This window comes from Taudactylus pleione, unplaced genomic scaffold (genome assembly GCF_031769625.1).
Source record: "Taudactylus pleione unplaced genomic scaffold, aTauple2 ptg000292l, whole genome shotgun sequence".
In the NCBI taxonomy this organism is placed as follows: domain Eukaryota; kingdom Metazoa; phylum Chordata; class Amphibia; order Anura; family Myobatrachidae; genus Taudactylus; species Taudactylus pleione.
The window spans coordinates 364,449-389,381 of record NW_028284694.1 but is presented as its reverse complement, the minus strand read 5'-3'; the positions used below and the strand labels follow the sequence as shown (position 1 = coordinate 389,381).

At 45.9% G+C, this 24,933-nt stretch overlaps 1 protein-coding gene across 4 annotated transcripts in view; it reads right to left on the bottom strand.

Moving 5' to 3' along the window:
• Positions 1–24,933, bottom strand: part of ZFYVE27 (zinc finger FYVE-type containing 27) — a 97,921-nt gene that overhangs the window by 32,424 nt on the left and 40,564 nt on the right. For 3 of the 4 annotated variants that reach the window (XM_088482749.1, XM_088482747.1, XM_088482750.1), the window contains exons 7-9: positions 14,504–14,643; positions 12,575–12,619; positions 1,867–1,938 (exon numbers count right to left, since the gene is read on the bottom strand). In XM_088482749.1, coding sequence (XP_088338875.1) covers positions 1,867–1,938; positions 12,575–12,619; positions 14,504–14,643 — 257 coding nt within the window. The remainder of the gene's footprint in view (positions 1–1,866; positions 1,939–12,574; positions 12,620–14,503; positions 14,644–24,933) is intronic. The other variant, XM_088482748.1, reaches the window with a different exon arrangement.

Below are 24,933 nucleotides of genomic sequence, written 5' to 3'. Positions count from 1 at the left end.
CCCACAGCTTAGCGAGCGGCCAGGAGGCCGGATTTTAAAAAGGAAGCGGCCGCCCTCATTCAGAGCGAGCGCTCACATTTTGCGAGTGGCTCTGAATGAGGTCCTTAGGTCACACCTGCGCAGTTGGCCGGCCTGGCAATGGCAAGTATCACTGCTACTTCTGTAGGAGCGTTAGGGATTTCGGGAATGGTTTGGGTACGGGATCCCGGCAGTCAGAATACCAACAGCGGCATCCCGAAAGTCAATGGCACCCAATGATGAATAGGCCCCTAGGAAAGGGAGAATATAATTTCACGGACAGAGGGAGCTGCTAAATAGAGAGGGGTATGTCAGTGACTGGTAACCATTTGCAGTACACCGCTGTGCCATCAGTATAGAATAGATGCCATCTTTATGAACTCCTGTGCTAGAATAGTCAACTGTGTTCCACGTGCAGGTGCTTTTAGTAAATACAGCCCTGACCGGACCGTCATTGGCTCTCCGGCAAAGATGATTATACAGATGGGTCCACAAACATCTAGCCTCCTGGCGCGTTAAACAGCTGTTCTAGTCACGCCATGCCGTGACTCGGTAGCACAGAGCATCTTTTTGTGCATCTTTTTACCTACAAATGCGTCTTATTCGCAGCGATGTGCATATATAGCACAAGCAGCTTCTGCTGAGTAAAATGATATGCAGCATGCATATGTTCTCTGTATGCTATGCAAAATGCTACGTTACAGTGACAGCGGCTGTAGCACTGTAACGTAGCATTTCGCATGCAGATACACCCACAGTCACACACAGAACATTAGTATGCTGCATATCATTTTAATCAGCAGAAGCTGCTTGTGCCATCTATTCGCATCACTGTGCGAATAAGATGCATTTGAAGGTATAAAGTCACACGAATAGATGCTCGGCGCTACCAAGTCACACTGAGCTCCCGTGTTATGTGTGGCGCAACTTGTAGCGCATGGAGGATAGATGTACGTGGGCACATCTTTATGCTCCTGGTCAGGATACACCATGGCCCAGATGTAACAGCCTGCCACTTACAGGCACCGGCGTGATTTCAACTGCGCATGTACCGAAGTAATCAATCACTGACTGCACACGTGCTATACATTGCACACACTGCACACACTGCTTGACAGAGGATACGAGAGCGGACTCCATGTGTGGCTGATTCTCTCCGCCCAGGAAACGGGCCTATCTGGGCGGCAACTAGGCTGTTACCGTACGGACACACTGAACAGATGCATCTCGTGGAATTGCCGTGAGCGTGTAGCCCAACTTCAAGGGGACGGATAGACGGAGAAGGGACAACAGTTTTGGAATGGATCTTTTGCACCCTGCATGGGGGTGGGGGGGTATAAGTGGTGATACTAACCAGCCGGTTAAACAGTGGGTGGTGCACATCTCTTCTAGCTATCGACCAGCACATTTCAAGCAACCCTAAGCACTTAGTGAGATTTAGAAAATCACACAAACGTCTGCTTGCGCTGGCGTACAGCACCTTTTTTTCCCTCTGCACCAGTTTTCATAAAGGTCTCCCTTTATCCGACGGGTGATATGTGGATCATCGCCTCCGCTTACCGGTCATCGCCCACTTTATAGACCGCGTTTAGGCGCAGGTCTTCAGAAAGTATATAAACTTTTGCTTTGACATGTAACACGGAGGGAAAAATCCTAATTTTTAAGTATTCACTGCTGCGAAGCATGGGAATAAGTTTATACAATATTGTGCCAAGACATACACTGTAGAGTTCTAAAAAGATTCATCATAAACTACTCCAAGTGGATAAAAAAATCCAACCACCCACTTCATGGCCTGTGATCCGAATTACCCATCGGAGTAACATAAATGTTTAATATTTCACCCACCTCAATAGCATCTTTAAATTCCTCATCTGGCTCAGCCTCCTCTGCTTCCTCCACACTTCCCGGAGAGAGATCCTGTCATACACAAAGCACACCGTTATCTACTAAATGCTGTTACAAATCTACAGCGAATGCATGTTAAGAGAAAGTATATATTATACTGTATATGGGGTGCGGCTCTGATTCCTTGTTGCCAAGGGCTCCATACAAAATTTCAAAGGCTTGAAACAAATAGGCAAAACATCTTTATTCCAACATCACAGAGCACAATTAACCGACGTTCCGATCCCCTCACATATCTTTGTCAATATATATATATATATATATATATATACACATACACACATATATATATATACATATATGTGTATATATATATATATATATATATATATATATATACATATATGTGTATATATATATATATATATATATATATATATATATGTGTGTGTGTGTGTGTGTGTATATGTATATATATATATATATATATATATATATATATATATACACACACACACACACACAAACACATTAGGGGTGAGCAGGTTCGGATTTCTGAAATCCGAACCCCCCCCCCCCCCCGAGCCAAGTCAGGCTCGACTTTTCCCGCCTGACTCGGATCGAAATCGAGGCAAAACGTCATCATCCCGCCTTCCGGGTCTCGCGGGTTTTGGATCCTATATAAGGTACCCGCGTCGGCGCCATTTTCTCACTCGGCTGTGGACAGTGAAGAGGGAGGGTGGGAGTTAGGGCTGGCTGGGCTGTGTAGTGTAGTGCAGTGTAGTGTTGTGCTGTGCTGCGCTGCTGTTGTCCATAGGGGCTGTGTCCACTCCTTCAAAGTCCATAGGGGCTGGCTGGACTGTGTTGTGCAGTCAGTTGTCCATAGGGGCTGTGTCCACTCCAAAGTCCTGTGCAGTGTCCCAGTCCTAAAGGGGTGCTGTAGTGTTGTCCAGGGGGTGCTCTGTCCATCAGGGGTGCTCCCCCCAAGTGCAAAAAAATATATATCTTTTCTGTGTTTGTGAATTGTGTGCACAGTAGCCGCACATATGTCAACAAAGGAGCAGCGCCAAGCGTGCGCCTGTGTCCCATAAGTAAAGGGCCGGCTGGTTTGTCCGTTAAAGGGTGCTGTAACCCCCAAAGGGCACTCCAAACAAAATAAAAAAATATTTTCTATGTTTGTGAATTGTGTGCACTATGGCTGCACGTGCATCAACAAAGGAGCAGCGCCAAGCATGCGCCTGTGTCCCATAAGTAAAGGGCCGGCTGGCTCATTTCTTAAAGCGTGGTGTAACCCACAAAGTGCACTAGTCTCCAACAAAAATAAAAAAATATTTTCGGTGTTTGTGTGCGCCTTAGCCGCACGTATATATCAAATCAATATAACATAAATGGAGGACCAAACTTTCTCCGATAAAAATAAAATAGGGAAAGATCAAGAACCACTTCCTCCTAGTGCTGAAGCTGCTGCCACTAGTCATGACATAGATTATAACATGCCATCAACGTCGTCTGCCAAGGCTGATGCCCAATGTCATAGTAGAGGGCACATACAATCCCAAATGACAAAGTTTAGGAAAATGACCTTAAAAAAAAATTTAAATCATCTGAAGAGAAACGTAAACTTGCCAATATGCCATTTATGACACGGAGTGGCAAGGAACGGCTAAGGTCTTTCCCTATGTTCATGACTAGTGGTTCAGCTTCACATGACGGCAGGGCCGGATTAAGGTCTGTGGGGGCCCCTGGGCAACAAACTTGTGGGGGTCCCTTATGCAATGTCCCCAGTAGCAGTGCCCCTTATGCAGTGCCCCCAGTAATGGTCCCCCCTATGCAGTGCACACTGCAGTAATGCCCCTTATATAATGCCCCCAGTAGTGCCCCCAGACCCAGTAGTGGTCCCCCCCTATGCAGTGCCCCCATTAATGGTCCCCCATATGCAGTGCCCACTGTAGTAATGCCCTTATGCAGTTCCCCCAGAAGTGGTCCCCCTATGCAGTACCCCTTATATAATGCCCCCAGTAGTGGTCCCCCTATACAGTGCCCCTTATAAAGTGCCCCCAGACACAGTAGTGGTCCCCCCCTATTGCCCCCAGTAGTAGACCCCCCTATACAATGGGGCCAGTAGTTGTCCCCACTATGCATGGACCCTAGAAAACACCCCCCAGTGCCCCCATGAAGCGGCCCCCTATACAGTGCCTCCTATAGCGGCCCCCCTATGCAGTGCCCTCTGTAGTGGCCTTCTCCCCTATGCAGTCCCCTGTAGCTGCCCCCCCCACCATGCAGTGACCTCTATAGCGGCCCCTCCCCTATGCACGCACAAACAAAAAAAAAAATCACCACTAACCTGAATTCCCGCTCCTGACGCAGTCGGCGCTGCCCGCTCCGAGTCCCGTCTCTTCCACTGCACTATGGGAGAGACGTCAGCGTCATGACGTCTATCCCATTATCAGCAGATGCGGGGGGAGCCGGAAGTCGGAGAGTGTATGTCACTGTGTAGTGTGGCCGCGCTCACTGTGCGGTCTACACTACACTAGCGGAGGGGTCACTAGCGGTGGGTGCAGACAGCGCACCGCTGCTAGTGGGGGCCCCTCCGGGTGTGGGGGCCCAGGGACGACCGCCCCTGTCGCCCCTCCCTTAATCCGGCCCTGCATGACGATGGAAGCCCTCCTCCCGCTAAAAAAATCAAACGAGTTAAGCTGGCAAAAGCACAGCGAAGAACTGTGCATTCTAAGAAGATATCACAAATCCCCAAGGTGAGTCCAAATGTGGTGGCGGTTGCGATGCCTGACCTTCCCAGCACTGGACGGGAAGAGGTGGCTCTTTCCACCATTTGCACGCCCCCTGCAAGTGCTGAAAGGAGCACCCACAGTCCACTTGCTGATATGCAAATTGAAGATGTCACTGTTGAAGTACAACAGGATGAGGATACTGGTGTAGCTGGCGCTGAGGAGGAAGTTGGCGAGGAGGATTCTGATGGTGATGTGGTTTGTTTAAATCAGGCTCCGGGGGAGACAGTTGTTGTCCGTGGGATGAAAAAGCCCATCACGGTCATGCCTGGGCAGAAGACCAAACATTCCACCTCTTTGGTCTGGCAATATTTCTATCCAAATCCAGACAACAACTCTCTTGCCATATGTACCATATGTAAAGGTGAAATAAGTAGGGGTAGGGACGTTAACCACCTAGGAACATCCTCCCTTATACGGCACCTGCAGCGCGTTCATAAAAAGTTACTGTCAAGTTCAGAAACTTTGGCTAAGACCGTAAGCAGTCCAGGGACACCTAAATCCCGTTGTACTATTGTATCCAAGCGCCTGCAAACCACACCGTCAACTCCCTCCTCGTCAATATCCTCCTTAGTCAGGATCGGAAGTAGTCCTGCAGGCCATGTCACTGGCATGACTGACTCTCCTATCCGGGATTCCTCCGGAGGATCCTGCATTGCTACGCCTACTGCTGCCGCTGCTGCTGCCGCTGGGAGTCGTTCATCATCCCAGAGAGGAAGTAGGAACACCACTACTTTTACTAAACAATTGACCCTCCAACAGTCCCTAGCGAGGAGGATGAAGTACGACAGCAGTCATCCTGAAGCAAAACGTATAACTGAGGCCTTGACTGCTATGTTGGTGTTAGACGTGCGTCCGGTATCCGCCATTAGTGCAGTGGGATTTAGACAATTGATGGAGGTAGTGTGTCCCCAGTTCCAAATCCCGTCTAGATTCCACCTGCATCCTCAAAGCAGCAGCGACAAGCGTGCGTCTGTCTGTTAAAGGGTGGTGTAACCCTCAAAGTGCGCTCCACAAACAATAAAAAAATTCTTCTTTTTTTTTCTGTCTTTGTGAAATGTGTGGGCTGTAGCCGCACCTGCATCCTCAAAGCAGCAGCGACAAGCGTGCGTCTGTCTGTTAAAGGATTACATCGGTGACAGCATCCAAGTAGGCATGTCAGACAGTCCGTACATGTACTGGCAGGAAAAAGAGGCAATTTGGAGGCCCCTGTACAAACTGGCTCTATTTTACCTGAGTTGCCCCCCTCCAGTGTGCACTCCGAAAGAGTGTTTAGTGCAGCCGGGAACCTTGTCAGCAAAAGGCGTAGGAGGTTGCTTTCACAAAATGTGGAGAAGATGATGTTCATAAAAATGAATTATCAACTCTTCCAGGGAGACCAGCCTCCAGAACGTACAGAGGGACCTGTGGTGGTGGATTCCAGTGGGGACGAATTAATACTCTGTGAGGATGAGGATGTACACAACACTGAAGAGGGTGAGGAATCAGTGAATGAGGAGGATGAGGATGACATCTTGCCTCCGTAGAGCCAGTTTGTGCAGGGACAGATTAATTGTCAGCTTGTTTTGTGGGGGCCCAAACGAACCAATCATTTCAGCCACAGTCGTGCAGCAGACCCTGGCGCTGAAATGATTGGTTTGTTAAAGTGTGCATGTCCTGTTTATACAACATAAGGGTGGGTGGGAGGGCCCAAGGACAATTCCATCTTGCACCTCTTTTTTTTCTTTGCATTATGTACTGTTTGGGGCCTAGTTTTTCAAACTGCCATCCTGTCTGCCACTGCAGTGTCACTCCTAGATGGGCCACGTGTTTGTGCCGCCCACTCATGTCGCTTAGCATAGTCATCCATCTACCTCGGTGCAACCTTTTGGACATAAAAACACTATTGTGAGGTGTGAGGTGTTCAGAATAGACTGGAAATGAGTGGAAATTAAGGTTTTTGATGTTAATAATAGCATAGGAGCAGAAAAATCAACACATTCTGTGATTTTAGCTGTTTTTATGCTTTTTTTAAAAAAAATACAGATCCAAAACACAAAACCCAGAACCCAAAACACCGAAGGGTGGTTTTGGCAAAACCAATCCAGATCCAAAACACGAAGAAAGATCCAGATCCAAGACCAAAGCACAAAAAGTGGCCCATGCACACCCCTACTACACATACATATACACACAAACAAAAAACACCCGTTGCCTTTAACCCGCGCTACGATGGTATAATATCACTGCAAAATCCCAATTTTCCTACAAGCTGCTCCTCTCTTCAAAAAACCCCCGTTAGAAGGATTATCATAAAACACAAAGAAACATACAAGAAAGGGCGCTACTGACAATTTAAGACCTCCTATTTTGATCTTAGATAATTGACTCTAATTATAATAATAAAAAACTCCTTATAAAAAGTCCTTAATTAGTGATATACACGGGTATCCCACAAGCCTTAATTTCTTCTTTACAGCAAAATCTCCATGTAACTTCTTTCAGTGGAAGAACACCCTCCAGATCTGAGGATACTCTCAATTAGTGTTATCGGAGACTTTAGCGGTATCAGAGAATGTAGACCAATAGAATAATTCTTTCATCCATATAATTCTCCTTTTGGGTTTCAGCTGCAAACAAACCCTCACACCAAAAGACACCCATAAAACAAATCAATATACCAATGGTAATATATGGATATTTGAACATAAAACATTAATTTTTATAAAATATTTTCATGTATATACCATAATAGTTACTGTGGTGGTTATGTAAAATAAAGCACCATTTGTGGGAATATTAGAAATGTTTTCCCACCTTACACTTCTGTTATTCACATCAGTAGGAACCCAACAAAATGTGCCAAGTGAGTAACCACATGCGTTTCGTCTTTACAAGGACTTCTTCAGGGGTAACACTAAAATTATGCCATTGGTATATTGATTTGTTTTTTGGGTGTCTTTTGGTGTGAGGGTTTGTTTGCAACTGAAACCCAAATGGAGGATTACAGTATATGGATGAAAGAATTATTCTATTGGTCTACATTCTCTGATACCGCTAAAGTCTCCGATAACACTAATCGAGAGTATCCTCAGATCTGGAGGGTTTTCTTCCACTGAAAGAAGTTACATGGAGATTTTGCTGTAAAGAAGAAATTAAGGCCCTCATTCAGAGGCGGTCACAAGAAGCGATCGCGCTCTCTGAATGAGGGTGGCTGCTTTTTTTTAGTGCGCCCTCCTGGTCGCTAGCTAAGCTGTGGGTTACCACCCACAGATTAGCGACCGACCAGGGTGATGGTAGCGATGGTCAAAACCATCGCGACCATCGGTGGCGGCCCCACTGACATCATTGCTGATGTCAGTGGAGCCGCCCCCAAACGGCAAGCGTTCCGTCGGGAACTCCTCCGTTTGGCTGGCCACCCCCCCTGCCCGCCTCCCAAATGGGGCGAGCTGTCAATCAACATCGAGTGTGACGAGCACTCCATCACAAGCCGGGTCTCGGGCATGAATAAGGCCCTAAGTCTTGTGGGATACCCGTGTATATCACTAATTAAGGACTTTTTGTAAGGAGTTTTTTATTATTATAATTAAAGTCAATTATCTAAGATCAAAATGGGAGGTCTTAAATTGTCAGTAGCGCCCTTTCTTGTATGTTTCATATATATATATATATATATATATATATATATATATATATATACAGAGTATTTCCCAATATAGGAAAAAACAGAGGTCACTCACCAAAGTAGTAACGCTTTTTCATTTAATCATGTGGGGACAATCCAAGCAGCATCACAGTATCGTCATCAACGTTTCAGTCCCGTAAGACCTTTGTCAAGACTGCAGCATATCATGCATCATATAGCCAACAGCAGCACACTTCCTGCAGCAGGCTGGTCACACATCTTGACAAATGTCTTACGGGACTGAAACTTTGACGACGATACTATGATGCTATTTGGATTGACGAATGCGGCGTGGCCCCCGCTCTCGCTCCCGGTATCGGCATGCGTGTATGCACTTGTCGATTCAGGCACCCTACCAGGTCCCGTCGCTAACTAGGTCGGTACACACTAGACATCGTCTAGTGTGTACAGGCCTTTACATTTTTCAGATGTGCATAGTCTGCATACAAACCAAACAAACACATATGTTTGCTGCTCCGGTTGGCCAAACGTGGTATTGCAACAACATGGTTATCTGGTCATAGTTCCTCCTTGGAGATTTCATGTTTGCCCCAGTACCCTAACCAATTCTCTGCAGTGAGCAAGACAGGAATCTGCAGCAAATAGCGGTCTTCCCAGTTCATTGTCTCACACACACACACACAAGTAGGATATATTACTGCATGAAAAGAGCTTGCATAATGCATTTTCTTCCAGATCTCCGGTAACAATGTAATGATTTATTTTCCGATCGTCCCATTACCGTTCAATAAAACCCAAAGTCTAACACTCTGGACAGGAAGACAAAATCATTCTGCTGCCATTTAAATCTTCATTGAAGTCAGGACAAAGTGGTATATATTCTGTGTGAGCCCATTCCTTTATAAAGTCACAGCGAGGCACTGTCATCATTCACGGATAAAAGGCTAGATCTTCAATTTCATTATAAAGCCTAGACTTTCATTTAATCTGCTCAAAAATACATCATCAGCAAAACAAAACTTGGCTGCATTGGCTAGGCCGAGTTTTAGAAGAAAGGGGTTTTTTTTTTTGGACATTTTAAGAATAAAACTGTAATAGCAGGAAAACATGGATTTATAGTCACTTAACAGCTTATGTACGGTTACATCGCACTCCATCAATTTACTCCAGTGGAGGACACGTTTCTGTTTCAGGGTTAGGAGAAATAGGGGGAGTTGTACTAAGCCTTGAAGAGAGATAAAGTACCAACCAATAAGCTCCTGTCACTTTACAGGGTGTGTGTGAAAAATGACAGGAGCTGATTGGTTAGTACTTATCTCCCTCCAAGGCTTACGAAATGTCCCCCATAAAGAGCTGTTTAGAAGAAGAAGAAAAAAAAAGGATCAAACCAGATCAAACTAATTTCAGATGAATGAGACTCAGGTGGGAGGGGCTTTGACAACCTTGCATGGAGAAAGCACTCAGGAATAAGGTTTGCTGGAGGCACACCCCCCAAATAACGTCATTTAGGGGGTGTGGTCTGTGTTAATTAGCCTCTTCCGGTCACAGGCGCCTACGTCTCGGTCGGCACAGGGCGTGGCCCCTACTGTGGGTGGTGGCTGTGGAACTTATGACGTGCCTATGCACTTTTGGTGGTGGTTGGGGGCAGTATGCTGAAGTTTTGCTTAGAGTGCCGAGAAACCTTGCACCGGCCATGGGTGCATCAATAAAATGAATTAAAAATATTTTCCCAAATAACCGCAAGTCAGCCCATTTTTCTCTCAGTTTATTATTGTCCCCTGTTGGAGAGGTAAAATAATGATGTACCAAGTCCATCATTTGTTTTTCAAACTAATAGCTTTGAAACAGTACACAAAAAATGCTGAGGCCATTGTTCCACTTATCGCAGTAAAAAGTGATAATTTTTGCATGAAAAATTTGTTTCATAATACACCCAGTGCTGTAACAGGGCACTATGCCGCCCCTTTAGCTGTCCCACCCTCGAAGCCCGTGACATCATGATGTCATGCCTAGGACGATGGGGCCATTGGCTCAGGGAAGTAGAGCACTGCCTGGATAGTCTGCAGGATGCCGGTCTGGAGCGTCTCTTGAACGCTCCGGGCGGCTCTGCAGTAGTTGCTAGTGGCTGCATGGTACTATTCCAGGCACCCCGAAAGCCACATACAGGTGCCGTGGGGCAGAGATGGTGCCGCCCACAGGGCACTGCGTGGTGGCACAGCCTGCACACCCTTAGTTACGGTCCAGAATACATCTGCCCCTGAGTGACTATTTTTCCAAGTTACACTATGACCCCGAACAAGAGATATTGGTGGACAACCTGTTGTTCAACCACATACAACCAAATTTGTTCCCGATGAATAAGAATTTAAATGGTGTATAATATAAATGATCAATCTCAAGCTCCCACACAGTACAATGGTTGGCCAATTTGGTCACAGTGATTAGGGATTAATTAATTGCATTGCCAAGCACATAACGAGCAATTTCTGAAAAGCCAACTGCCGGCATGAACATACAAAAAACAGAACACAGCATGAGCTAACTAACAAATCACCAACAATAGTGTTTGCCTTTCTTTCATACTAAATCTGGTGCCATTTGTATCAATTCCAAAATTGCCCTTTAAATTCTAGCAAGAAGGGTTGTCTTCAAAGTATTTCCTTTTTTTGTTTAAGCTATAAAATATTTTTTTATTTTTACAACCCAACACAGTGTTCCCCAAACTGCGTGCTTCTGCACCCTGGGGCATTTAGGACTATGTTGGGCATATAACTAGCAGGTGGGGAGGTCTCTGGGCATGTGGGAACCAATGTGCATATAAATGGAAGGTGGGCCTATCGGGAGGTCAGTTGGGCATTATAAAGGGCAACTAAAGAGGTCTGAGAACAGGTGTGCGCTCTGATGGGAATAAAAACGACATGTGGGGGAGGTCTGAGGGCTTGTGAGGGATCTCATGGGCATATAAAATGCGTGTGGGCTATATCTGAGGACATGTTAGGAGATCTTATGAGCATACAGATGGCATGTGAGGAGGTCTGAGAGCAAAGGGTAGGTCTATATCTTTACGCCTCTTCTTCTGTTCTACTTGATAAGCAAAACCAGCATGGCATGGATATAAATGATGTGGACAAACAGAAATGCAAAAGTGTCCATCACATAACGGATACCCAAGATTGCCAGGAAAGCATAATTTTCTTGTATTAATAATTTTTGCGAGTATCTGAATTGGAAAATTTTGGCCTAGGGTCACCGTGAAAAAAATTAAATAAATAACCTTGACTCTAGATTGTTGCAATTTTTTTTTTTTTTTTAATATATAGTTTTTTTTTGCAATTTACATCCATTTTGCTAACAACTATGCATCAGTGCCTAAATGGTAATATTACAATGCAAATAATAAAAAAATTCTGTTTCTAATGGTACAAATTCCATTGCAGGAGGGACCATATATTGTTTTTTTTCTGTTCATAGTGTAGTTTGTTTTTACTTTATTTTCATAATGCGGCCTCTGTGATATCCCTATATCCTTGTGAATAGCCTCTTATCTCATCAATAGAGAGCCCTCCCTACCTTTAATTTTGTCTACCTTGTAAGTTCCAGTTTTATGTAAGCCCCATTTTCACTAGTATCAAATGCTGGGTACACAGCTGGTTATAGATACTAAATAGATAAAAATATATCGGCTCAGTCAATACAATGGTATTTTCCATAGCGTGCGGATGAAAGGTAGACTTACATGTTAATAGAAAACATTGGAATATCCTGCATTATCTGTAGACGCTAATAAATTATTAGTGTCTAGAGATCCTTTATTTGAAAGATACAGTATGGCGGTGATAATGATATGGGGGGGGGGGGGGGGGAATCTGGCTTTCACTGACCATTGGTCAGGGCAAGAAACCTCCAAATGAATTAAAGATTTAGGAACACTGATTTTTTTAGTCCCCTCTCTCAAGCATAGAAGCCCTTCAAAAATGATCTGGCCTGCTATTATGTATGGTTTATGCGACCATGAATATATTGGACTGTCCATTTTCCTTTAAATAACAGGTTTTATAGATAAGCCAGTCTCAATAAGACAAGGCTTTCTCTGCAGATCACTCCGCATAAACATATAAAATATATTTAAATGCTTCTAACTGTGAACATATGGTGCATCAGCCCCGCCCTCCTCTATCCTTGGCGTCGGCGAACCTCTAGCTGCGTTATTGGCTTTGTTCTTTTCCAGGGCTGTTGGGGGGGTAAAAATTAATCATGTTTGCAACACCAAGTGAGACGTTACTTTGTGAAATCCTACCAGTTTGTGGCTTGTAAACTCGGAGCTGTCCAAGCAGGAGGAGAACTGAAGAGAATGAGAATGCAGGAGGAAACACAAGAGCGAGACATTACAATAATATTAAAAAGAGGAACAGTTGCGAGATAGGAAACCAGCAGGGCAAAGAATTCACAGAGTTTAGCAACCAAAATAGAAAAACGGGAGACATTGAATTACAGCTATAGCTAAAGGGGAATAACTTTCCCAAAAACACATTCATCATGAAAATAAACAAAAGCAAGGCCTCGGCCCACGGAGGACGTCCGGGCCTGGGGCCAAGTTTGGACAAAGCTCGCAGGCCTCTGCCAGGCTACAACGGATTTAGGAGACTCCATCCAGCATCAGAACAGGAATACAACTCTGTGGGATTTCAGGATGTATTTCCAAGTTCCCAGATGGCTGGTAGTCAACTGATTATCGGCAATGTCCAGGGAGTATTAAAAAGGAATGCGCGGAACAATGTAACAAATAAATTAAACGGTATGATAACGAGCATCAGATGCACGCAAAAATATATATATATTTATACAGCCCACGAGATTAATTATGAAGCCTGTGAAAGATCAAAAGGAGATTAAACTAATGGTACGATAACTGCAATTTTTTTATTATTATTATTTCCGCCTAATGAAACGCAATTTTTTGTTCTCCTTAATGCAAATATTGTGCTTTCATGTGATTTTTATATCTCAAAGACGGATGCAATATTATATACTATAACAAATTACATAGGGAAAAGAGGAATTGCTCATAGAGGCCTATTGCCTCTCATACCCCTTTCAGACATACCGAATATCCCGGGAATTTGGCCTGCACGTTCCCGGGTAGCCGACCCTTCAATTGACCAGGGAATTTCCCGGGACTTAAGTCCCGGGAAATTACCCTGCTTATGTCTGAATGGTGCTACCCGGGAAATTACTCCCGGGCTGCGCCAAGCAGCTTTTACATTGAGTTGGCAGCGCAGAGCGTCCTATAGGACACTCAGCGCTGTTGCTCACCCCCACCCCGCGCCGGAGATCGCCGGCGGGTCTCTGCCACAGCGGGCCGTCCGCACTCCCGCTGGACCACCAGGGCAGATATAAATAATTTATAATAATAAAATGGAATGGCTGCAGTGATTGGTCAGATGCCAGCTGCATGATGATGACATCATCAGCGGCAGCTGGAAAGGGGGTAGGCTAGGAAGGGCAGAGGAGAGGCAGGTAATATTAAAAACTAAAAAACCCGACTTATGTCTGAAAGGGGTCTACCTGGGAATTTCCCGGGTAGTCGCTGTAGTGTGAAAGGGGGTCTTGACCACATACCCGGGAATTTGCACAGGAGAAATTCCCGGGTCGGAGAAGGAAATTTCCCGAGTCGTATGTCTGAAAGGGGTATTAGTGGTGTGAAAAGCCTCATTGTCAATTTTGCCAACTGGTTTAACGACGGAGAGGGGGTAAAGAGTTTTCCACCTTCAGATGACTTTTTGCTAATAAGTTTGTACATGCCATCTTGCAACTTTTGCTAAGTATAGGGCTTCGTTTTTTAGTCTTTTTTATGAGCGAAGCCATAACTGTGTACAGAAGACTGCTTTGTTCTGTAGCCCAAGGCAATAAAAATAAATAACTGTGCTCGATGTTATAAAGAGATGGCTGAAAAGCACAGAAAGCTGTTTGCCAACGTCGCAGGAAAGTATATACTGTACAAGTCAACAGATGAAATTTAGTCATGAGATCCCAACAGTTTTGGCCACATGACCCATTAAATCTAAATATATTTCTAGTAGAACCTTTATATACTGAATCCGACAACTTAACGCAACTTTTATACCAAACCATTAATAGTGTCACATAATCCCGATAACAGAGTTACTACCCATCCCTTTTCCACGTGGTCATTGGCGCAATAGATATCTGCTGGGTAATTACTCACCTCCGGATTGGTGGGAACTGGAGTGGGAGCGCGATCCACAACTGGAATATTTTCATCCTCCTGCTCCGCTTGTGCAGGTTCTACGGGGGCGCTGTCACATCGGCTCCTCTGCTGCAGAGCGGCTCTGCATTCTGCCACAACTAAAAGCACAAAAACGAGATGTGAGACGTATGCAAGAAAATAACTGAATAAATAAAAATCCTTACAAAAGACACACGTATTAGCACAGCATAACAAAGCACATTGACCCCAACACTGACCTATTATCCTTCACTGCAAATGACCAGCATTCTCTTCCCCAGTAAGCTGCCATCATCACCAGATACAGTCAGGTGCATAAATATTGGGACATTGACAGAATTTTCATAATTTTCAGAATTCCTACACTGTTCACCTGATTTGGATGTAATTACCCTCAAATTAGATCGGAAAGTCTGCAGTTAAAGCACATCTTGTTTGTTTCATTTCAAAGCCATTGTGGTGGTGAATAGAGGCCAAAATATGAAAATTCTGTCAATGTCCCAATATTTATGCACCCGACAGTATGTATGGCAGAGAAACGCTTGTCATTGCAGACCACACATTGCAGAAACACGCCACCACCTGCTGGACTGATAATAACGCCTTGGCCAGTCATACGTGCAGGGTTGGACTGGCCCACAGGGGTACAGGGGAAATGCCTGGTGGGCACCCCCCCTCCTCTAGGTGTCAGGTTCCAGGCCTCAAATTATACATAGGCACTCTATTAGACAGCCTACTGGTTAGTCAAGTGTCTGTGGTAAAGCATGGACCCCTACCACTGCATTCCCCCGGTGGGCACATCATGCCCCCATCCAACAATGCATACATGGTATAGCTTACCTCAAACCCAAATGCCAGTTGCATAATGCAAAGACAAAGTACTCTTCCTAGAAGCCAGCACTGTATATAGGGGCCTCCACACCCCTGGTAAAATGAAGGACTTGCTCAGCTGCATTGTGACATCATGACGTCACCCTGCACATCTGCACCACAATATGGAGGCTACATGATGGCGCCCACACCAGGTGCTCAGACCAAAAGGGAGAGGCTGGGGTAATTTACAGAAAGACTTCTCTGGTATCAAGCAGCCGCATGCCCACCAAGGTTTAAAACTTGTGACTGGCGGAGCCGGGCAGCATTCCCCCCTCCCTCTCGAAAAGTCGGATTCTGGCCAACCGGTAGATATGGCCCTGCAGCCAGCCACCTACTGCAGAGATCAACCAACGACCCCATCCACATCTCCCTTCATTTGTTCTGGAATCATTCAGGGCTATGTAAGAGTGGTCAATGGTCTTAAAAGATATCAGTTTAGAAGTAGATATGGATGACCTCAGTGTGGTGTGCCGACGGTGGGAAAATATCTGTGCAAGGGGACATGAGTAACAATCCACCTGTATGCCAAATTATAGAGTAGTTAGTTAGACAATATCTAGATAGACACCATATGTTAGACAGTCAATAGACAGGGAAAAAAGTTAGACACATGAAAGTTAGACATGTAAAAAGTTCGACAGGTACAAAAGGTCGACTGGGTCAAAAGTTCGACATGAAAATGGTCGACAATTATTTATTTATTTATTTTAGCCCTAATCTTCACACTAACCCTCCCTCCTGGTGCCTAAACCTAACCGTGGGGGTAAGTGCCTAACCATAACCCTAAAAAAAAAAAGAAAAAAAAAAAATATGTGTTGACCATTTTTTGTGTCGATCTTTTCATGTCGAACTTTTGACCCTCTCGATCTTTTTACATCTAACTTTAGTGTGTCTGACTTTTGTCTGTGTCGAACTTTTATCCTTGTCTAACTATTAACTGTCTAACATCTGGTGTCTATCTAGACATTGTCTAACTAATTACTGTCTGTCTATAGTCCGGGCAATGTATCCTTACGATCGTCATGGAACGGATACGGCATATTTGGGGGCAGTCCTACCTGCATAGAGCGGTTGTGAGCAGAACCTTGGGGTACACTCAGAAAAACTTTATTATTTTTCTTTCATACAGTAAGTCCCCTGACGTGGAGAAGAGGATGCCTCTTTGTGATCTAGGGGTTCTTAGCAAAATGTGGCACACGACAGTCGTGCCAGTACGTTAGAACGGTGTTGCAGGGGCGTGCATAAATTAGCCACTGCGATGCCCTACGCAGCTTGAGTACTCATAGAATGCGTGGAAGTTAGCAATTCCCGAGTAAGGTCAGACCTTGTGCAAGTGTGCATGAGGCTGCGATGATTCTCGATATTACCGACGGTTTCGCAGTATTGCTAAACATTACAGATGTGTGTAAGCTAAAGTGGGCGTCCTTATGTTGTAATGCGGCTGCATAGCGATCACAATGAATTCGCATACTGTCGCAGATGAACTGCGTGCGTAATCGCTATTGCATTTGCAGTTGCGATTGGTAATGAATCAGGCCCATAGACCTCAATCGGAACCCATCGGTTTAAGTGCACTGCAGATAAAGAACCACCAAACTGCACTACAAATGGCTTTTTCTGAAATTAAAAAAAAAGACAGGCGCAGTTATTACTTTACTACATCGCGCCGCTCATACATCTGGAACTCGCATACAGTATGTGAGCGAAGAATAGTCAGTCAGACAAACTAGAGATACTGGTGAATGAAGGAATTACTAAGCGGATGTATTTCATTGTTTGTACACTGAGGGGCACATCCAATTACCCACGGTGGGGATTCAATTAGCAGGGATTCCACGAGCGGGTGTCCCCGAGACCCCGCGCGCAAGTCCCCGCTGTCAGACTTTACCTCGTTCTATTCGGCCTCAAGCGAGCGGGTAAAACACACTGATTCCGCAGTTCTCGCGGTATCAGTGTGTTCTCGCGCAGGAGTCCCGTTCTAATGACGCGGGGAAATAGCTATTTAATTGAATAGCTACTCCCCGCGTCGCGGGACTTTTGCCTGACAATTAGCCGCGGGTGAAATCCCGCGGCTAATTGGATATGCCCCGAAATTCTTATTTACTAAGCCTGGATGGAGATAAAGTGAACGAAGATAAAGGCCCAACCAATCAGCTCCTGTCATTTTTCAAACACAGCCTATAACATGACAGAAACGGATTGGTTGTTACTTTCTCTCTCTCTAAGGCCCGTATTCAATTAGTTTCGCACCGCAGAAAAGTTTTACCTGCCTGAGTTTTCGCCTACATCGTGTGTTTTGGACGCAGAAACTTATCGTGCGCGTCCCCGCTATTCAATTCCAAACCACACAAAAACGTCAAGTGGCAAATTCAGAACAGGTGGAAAGGTGCCGTCAAAATTGGGTAAATCAGCCTGAAACCCCCAAAAAGATCAACTAACATTGGGGAATAATGTAGATGTGTCCGAATAGCCCTGATAAAACTATTTGGGGTACTTACGTTGTATCTATAGCTTCTTATTAGCGTCTTTGCACAAGTGGTGAAGACTGGCATTAAGTAGTATTTTTTGGTGAAAATAAGTAGTCCTGTCAAATTTGGGGGTACATGATAATGGGGAAGATGTATGAAGCCCAGAAACGGTATCAGCGCACGTTATGTGCGCCGATACCGCTTCTCCCCGATGTATATCGGGGGTCTGGACGGTAAATGACAGATAGCAGTGCCGATAGCCTGGGCTATGTACGAATGGTCAGATCGTCTGACCGTTCGGCCGGCTATAGCTGTCGTTATCGACAGCTACAGCCTGGCGCTAGTCTATCCCCAAAGCAGGGACAACGTTGTCTCTACTGCGGTGGCTGCCAGCTCCGCGCGGGGATCTCGCGATACTTGCGAGATCCCGCGCATGCTCAGTGGAGCCGGCCGGGACAGAGACACAGGGCATCAGCACTAGGCTGATGTGCTGCTGTCTCTAACGGGTAGCACCGGAGGGGGGAGTTATCGCTCCCCCTCTCCGGCCGATGAGATGTTCTTACATCTCATCGGTAGTGCTTCCTGCTTTGCCTCGGTAAAGAGGCGAAGCAGGAAGCGTTATAGCGGCACGTTAAGTGCCGCTATCATACATCTACCCCAATGGATGCTAGCATATTTATAGGTCTCTAAAGTCAATTTAAAAAAAAAATCATGAAAAAACCACCTTCATACATGCGCCTGCAATCCCAAAAACACCTGACCCATCCTTGCAGACCCCCAAGAAGTCTATTTCGCTAGTTTTTATGCCCCCCCCCCAAAATGAAAGTACTCTTTTGGGGTGTTCTTAAGTTTTTTCTCTGGATTTTTTGACACAGTTGTCCTTTGGGGGGGCTGTCCCCAGTGTTTTCAGTGGTTTCCCCACCTTTGCACCCCAAAATACATTTTTTGCACTTCTTTTCCCCCGCTATTCTGAGGCAAATCTTTTTCGCCTATTACGTTACACTGTTCGCGTAGGCGAAAACCGTCTGGAATTGAATTAGGAGATAAGTTCTGACCACGGGAAAAGCCCCGATCCGCGATACTTTTCCATGGAAAATGGCTCTTTGCTTCTAACTGAATACGGCCGCACATCTCCCGCACAGTTTGGGCTCTAAAACCCATACAGCTACTGTATGCAGGCGTTCTACTACAATCTATAATAATCTACTATAACGTTTATGCCTTATGCCAGAAAGTCAGTATTGTCATTGCACTTTGTCTTTGCTACTTTCACTTAGAACCATCATAATCCAGACATCATGGGATGACTGACAAAATGGCAAAGGTCGCCGAGTGTCATCAAAAATGATCTCGTTACTGGTTTGTATTATTGGGGCGGTAAAAAAAAAAAAAAAAAACCTCTTTGCAAATAAGAAGCATTCAAAAAGGTAAAAAGTTGCACAATGGACACTCGGCGCTAGAGTCCCGGCATGGCGTGACTAGAAGAGCTGCCTTTTTACCCAGCTAATCATCCGAGTCACAAAGAGAAGCAACATGAAATGCCAGCGTCAGTATTCAGGGTAACTGTGCGTTGTACTTTTGTCGCAATAGTGATGTGACCAAGTCTCTGGCAGGATGCTTGGCATGGCTAAGTGGCAATGTCTGTGGTGCACCACACAGGGCTATTGGTGTGAATTGAGCAAAGGTGTATGTCATTATGCGCATTTATTGAAAAAATTTAATTAGTTACAAATTGCGTCACCAGATGGAGATATAAATCACTTGAACAGCTGTACAATTATCTGCAGAACGGGTCATCGGCTGCTACTTTTAGACATTTCGGCCACCCAAGGACAGGTACAAGGCTCAGAATAAAGTAATCAGGTGTGGCGGAGTTAAAAATAAATAAATAAATGTAGATGGATATTCCCTTGAATACAACAACACTACTTGTAGGTTTTAAAACTAGAAAAAGCAAAGAAAAAAAAAATGTAGAGTGTCCCCTATCACTTGTGTAACCACGACAGTCTTGTCCTTACCTAAAAACCTCTCCAATACAGGACGCAGTCAAAAAGCCGGCGGTCGAAATGCCGACCGCCGGCTTCCAGACTATCAAATCCCGGCAGGGCACTAATGACAGGTGTCGATATCTCGACGCATGTCATTATACCTACGCTGGGAGCCCGACATAACGAACGAAGGTAAACCAGGCGATGGGTGCGGACAGCCGCTTGGGTTAAGGGCTCCTGGGGGGACTTAAGTGTTAGGCACCCCCCCAGGAGGAGGAGGGTTGGGCTGCGGGACGGGGGGAGATTAGGGTTAGGCACTAGGGGGGAGGTTAGGGTTAGGCGCTCCTAAGGGAGGGTTAGGGGGGAGGAGAGGGTTAGGGATAGTTAGAAACTTACCTTAGTCGGGATCCTGCTGTTCTGCTTTCCGGCGTCTGTATAACATCCGCCGGGCTAACATCCAGCAGTATTTCATACCGATCCCCATAAGACTGCTCATTAGTTTATTAAGTTACAGAAACAAAGATAGTTGATCTACATCAAATCCGCCATTTAAATCAAATACAAAAAACCCAACATATTGCATTTATCCTATTTGACGTTGATAATTCCCTCTATTGCTGAAGCAGGCTTTCTGATGCTCTGCGTCAAGCACAATGCGTTCACCCCAGAGTTACACAGTACTCTGACACCATCCCACTCACAGCCCCCACAACTGCTGCTTTCCGCAAACGGATTAAATAAATCCCCACTTTAAAAAGTACTTTTTTTTATTTTGCGTTGTCCAATTGATCTGTGTCCAGCACACGGGCTGTGCCAATAGGCATTTAAGAAACTGGCAAACTATACGGTAACATTCTTCATCACCCTTATCTCCCTGCTAAATTTGTACAAAGCTTTATATGACTCAGACTTCGAAATATCCTCCTATCTGGCCTTATTAAATTAGTATGACCTATTCCAAGCCTTCTAATATTTGCTTCGGTTCCTTCCTACATTTATTGTGATCGGTTATAACGTATATTATAAAGGTGCGCCTCTATTTACATGCCAACTGCTGCCAGAATTGTTTTGTTTTTTTTTAAATCCCCAAGACTTGAAATTGTGCCGCGCGTGTTACATCCACAGAACTTTATCTAGAACAGGTTGCTTGCACCATGAGACACAAATTCCTACAAATCCTCTCTCTCTTTCTATGGCTTCCAATTGTTCAATAGTAAATAGTGTATGCTACAAAAAGGTAATTCTTTATTAAAGAACCACTAATTGCAAAATAATAAAACTTAAATGAAAGAATATAAATATTCACCTATATATTTTCTATGACATTAAGCCTTTGATTACAGCTGCAATGCAAAAGTGCACTGCGAGCTGGAGAACCTGAAAAAGAAGAGGGAGGGTGGAGACCAAGCAAGGGGGCGGGGCTACAAAGCACTGTACAGTCAGTACCTGCAGCTTGGGAGAGAGGACAGCAGGGGAGGTGGGAGGAGTAGGGATGGCATTGAATGGTTACCGGGTTTCCAATATCAAATAAAAGTGATGCAATGGCTAATAGCCATCGCATCAAAGCCATACAATGGTATTACAGGCTGTGTTTGAAAAATGGCAGTTAGGAGGATTAGTACATCTCCCTTATAGAAACTATCAATGGTTATACTATAACCATTGATAGTACATCTTCCCCATAGAAACTAAGCCTTGGAGAGAGATCAGCTCCTAACTGCCATTTTTCAAACACAGGGGGAAATGTACTAAGCTCTGAAAAGTGATGAAGTGGAGAGTGATAAACGAGCAGCCACTCAGCACCCAACTGTCATGTTACAGGCTGTGTTTTAAAAATGACAGTTGGGAGCTGATTGGCTGGTGGTTTATCACTTTTCAGAGCTTAGTACATCTGGCCCACAGCCTGTAAAGTGACAGTTAGGAGCTGATTGGTTGGTAATCTCTCGCTGTCCAAGGATTAGTACATATCCCCCCAAGTGTGTAGAAGTAGTTGGAGTGTCGCGCATGCGCACATAAGCTGAGCTGCAGATACGACTTCTGTGTGTCCACAGCTGCATTCAAGCTGTCAGCCATTGCATGGGCATCGAAAGCAGCATCCTATGGTTGGCAACCATTGAATACCTGCAATTTCATGGAAAAATCGGGAACATCGATAGTTGCTAACCATCAGTTTACAATGTCCATCCCTAGACAGGAACAGCTGCAGACAGTATACCAAGTGATGATGTAAGGTAAAGGGGAGTAGGGGAGACACGCACATGCGCAGATTGGCCGTCGTGCGTTCGCATGATATAAAAGACTGTCGCTGGCTGTGATAGGCTGAGTGGAGGACACCGCCAAGGAGGGAAACGTCACTGGACCTTGCCGGCGAGGAAAGTAATGATGAAAGCCAGTGGCATATTGGTTTGCATCATAGCGATACCCAAGGAAATATGCCGCTGTTATTAAGGTTCGTTAATAAATGGGGCCCGCAGATTGTAAGCTCCACTGGGGCAGGGACTGATGTGAATGAATGAAATATTCTCTGTACTGCGCTGCATAATACATGTGCGCTATATAAAGTACTGTTAGTAAATAAAACACTGCAAATTACAGAAGCTGTAGTCACGTCCCCCCTTTATGCTAGTTTTTAGGAAGATTTCACACGTGGCTGATGCAGGGGGAGCGCTGCCCCAATGGTCAGCAAATCTCTTTGCACGTGTCCAAAACAGAAGCATACAGTATGTGCGCTGTGGATTTCCACCATTCTGCCACTTACGCGGGCCTGCGGCGCTCTAACGCAGGCAGTGATGAGTGTTCACCCCAACAGGGACAGAAATGTATATACGCCTGGGGAAGGTGCATTGTGGGTGGTGAGGTGTAAATACAAGCCGGTGATGGTCAGCACCAGTGAACCACTTGGATGTTAGCGAATGTTCTCTGCTAAGATGTTTGGTGCTTTTCTCTGACACTGGCCTGGAATAGGGTTCTGAGAGTATCTCAGCGTGTTTACTCATTTACATATGCGAGACGGGGGGATTGGTTCCGCAGTATTGCGAGACATTGCAGCATGATGCCCAACAACAAAGGAGTTTGTTGCACGGAATGGTTTCTGAGTGGGTTGTATGTATAGTATATGACATGCACTTAGCGTAAAGTGGGATCCGCTGCCTACCGAAACGCATATGTCACAGCTTGAATTTTGAGAATTGGTGAAAATAAATCCTATTTGTGTGCGCCCTAATACGGTTTTCAGTCTTGTATGGTGTGTGTGTGTGTGTGTGTGTGTAAGGGGGGGGTAGGTTAGTGTGTGTGCGGGGAAGGGGGTAGGTTAGTGTGTGTGCGGGGAAGGGGGGAGGTTAGTGTGTGTGCGGGGAAGGGGGGAGGTTAGTGTGTGTGTGGGGAAGGGGGGAGGTTAGTGTGTGTGTGTGGGGAAGGGGGGGGGCGGGAGGTTAGTGTGTGTGTGTGTGTGTGGGGAAGGGGGGAGGTTAGTGTGTGTGTGGGGAAGGGGGTAGGTTAGTGTGTGTGTGTGTGTGTGTGGAAGGGGGAGGTTAGTGTGTGTGTGGGGAAGGGGGCATGTTAGTGTGTGTATGGGGAAGGGGGTAGGTTAGTGTGTGTGTGGGGAAGGGGGTAGGTTAGTGTGTGTGTGGGGAAGGGGGTAGGTTAGTGTGTGTGTGGGGAAGGGGGTAGGTTAGTGTGTGTATGGGGAAGGGGGGAGGTTAGTGTGTGTGGGGAAGGGGGCAGGTTAGTGTGTGTGGGGAAGGGGGTAGGTTAGTGTGTGTGTGTGTGTGTGTGTGTGTGTGGAAGGGGGAGGTTAGTCTGTGTGTGTGGGGAAGGGGGTAGGCTAGTGTGTGTGTGGGGAAGGGGGTAGGTTAGTGTGTGTGGGGAAGGAGGGAGGTTAGTGTGTGTATGGGGAAGGGGGGGTAGGTTAGTGTGTGTGTGGGGAAGGGGGGAGGTTAGTGTGTGTATGGGGAAGGCGGGAGGTTAGTGTGTGTATGGGGAAGGGGGTAGGTTAGTGTGTGTGTGGGGAAGGGGGTAGGTTAGTGTGTGTGTGGGGAAGGGGGGAGGTTAGTGTGTGTATGGGGAAGGGGGTAGGTTAGTGTGTGAGTGGGGAAGGGGGGAGGTTAGTGTGTGTATGGGGAAGGGGGCAGGTTAGTGTGTGTGTGGGGAAGGGGGCAGGCTAGTGTGTGTGTGGGGAAGGGGGGAGGTTAGTGTGTGTGTGGGGAAGGGGGGAGGTTAGTGTGTGTGTGGGGAAGGGGGGGTAGGTTAGTGTGTGTGGGGAAGGAGGGAGGTTAGTGTGTGTATGGGGAAGGGGGGGTAGGTTAGTGTGTGTGTGGGGAAGGGGGGAGGTTAGTGTGTGTATGGGGAAGGCGGGAGGTTAGTGTGTGTATGGGGAAGGGGGCAGGTTAGTGTGTGTGTGGGGAAGGGGGGAGGTTAGTGTGTGTATGGGGAAGGGGGGAGGTTAGTGTGTGTGTGGGGAAGGGGGGAGGTTAGTGTGTGCGTGTTGATTCAGTAATGATGAGACCAACAAATAAGCATAACGCATAGGTTTAGTTACAGTAATATGGAATGCATTTCACAACACAAAACAATAAAGAGGAGGAAGTAGAAAGAGCGGCAGGATCATAGAGTTGATGACAGTGGGCAAGGCCAATACACTGACCGAGCTTATAAGTCAATTGGTTGGATTAGACTTACTGGTTTTAAGTATCCCTCGCAGCGAGATCAATACTTAATCACTGGTAACAATACGGCCTCTGGTGATGAATAGGTCCCTATATGTGAACATCCTAACTGCCCCCCCCCTCCCCAACATCCCCATTGTTAGGGACTGGCTCACTGTCCTGCCAGCATGTACCTGGCTCTCAGGTTATGGGAGTAAGGTAAGTGATGCAGGACTGGAATGAGGGCACAGGGAGTTTCTGTATGTACCTCCCAACTGTTCCCCCATTCTAAGGGATGGGTTCACTGTCAGACATGAGACACCAGTTGCTGAGACTATACCTCCCCCGGGTCCAACTGCCCGCCCAGGCCGCCCCGCCGCCTGCTTTCTCCTCTAGATCTCAGCTGCCGCTAACGCCCGCTACCTCCCCCCGGGTCC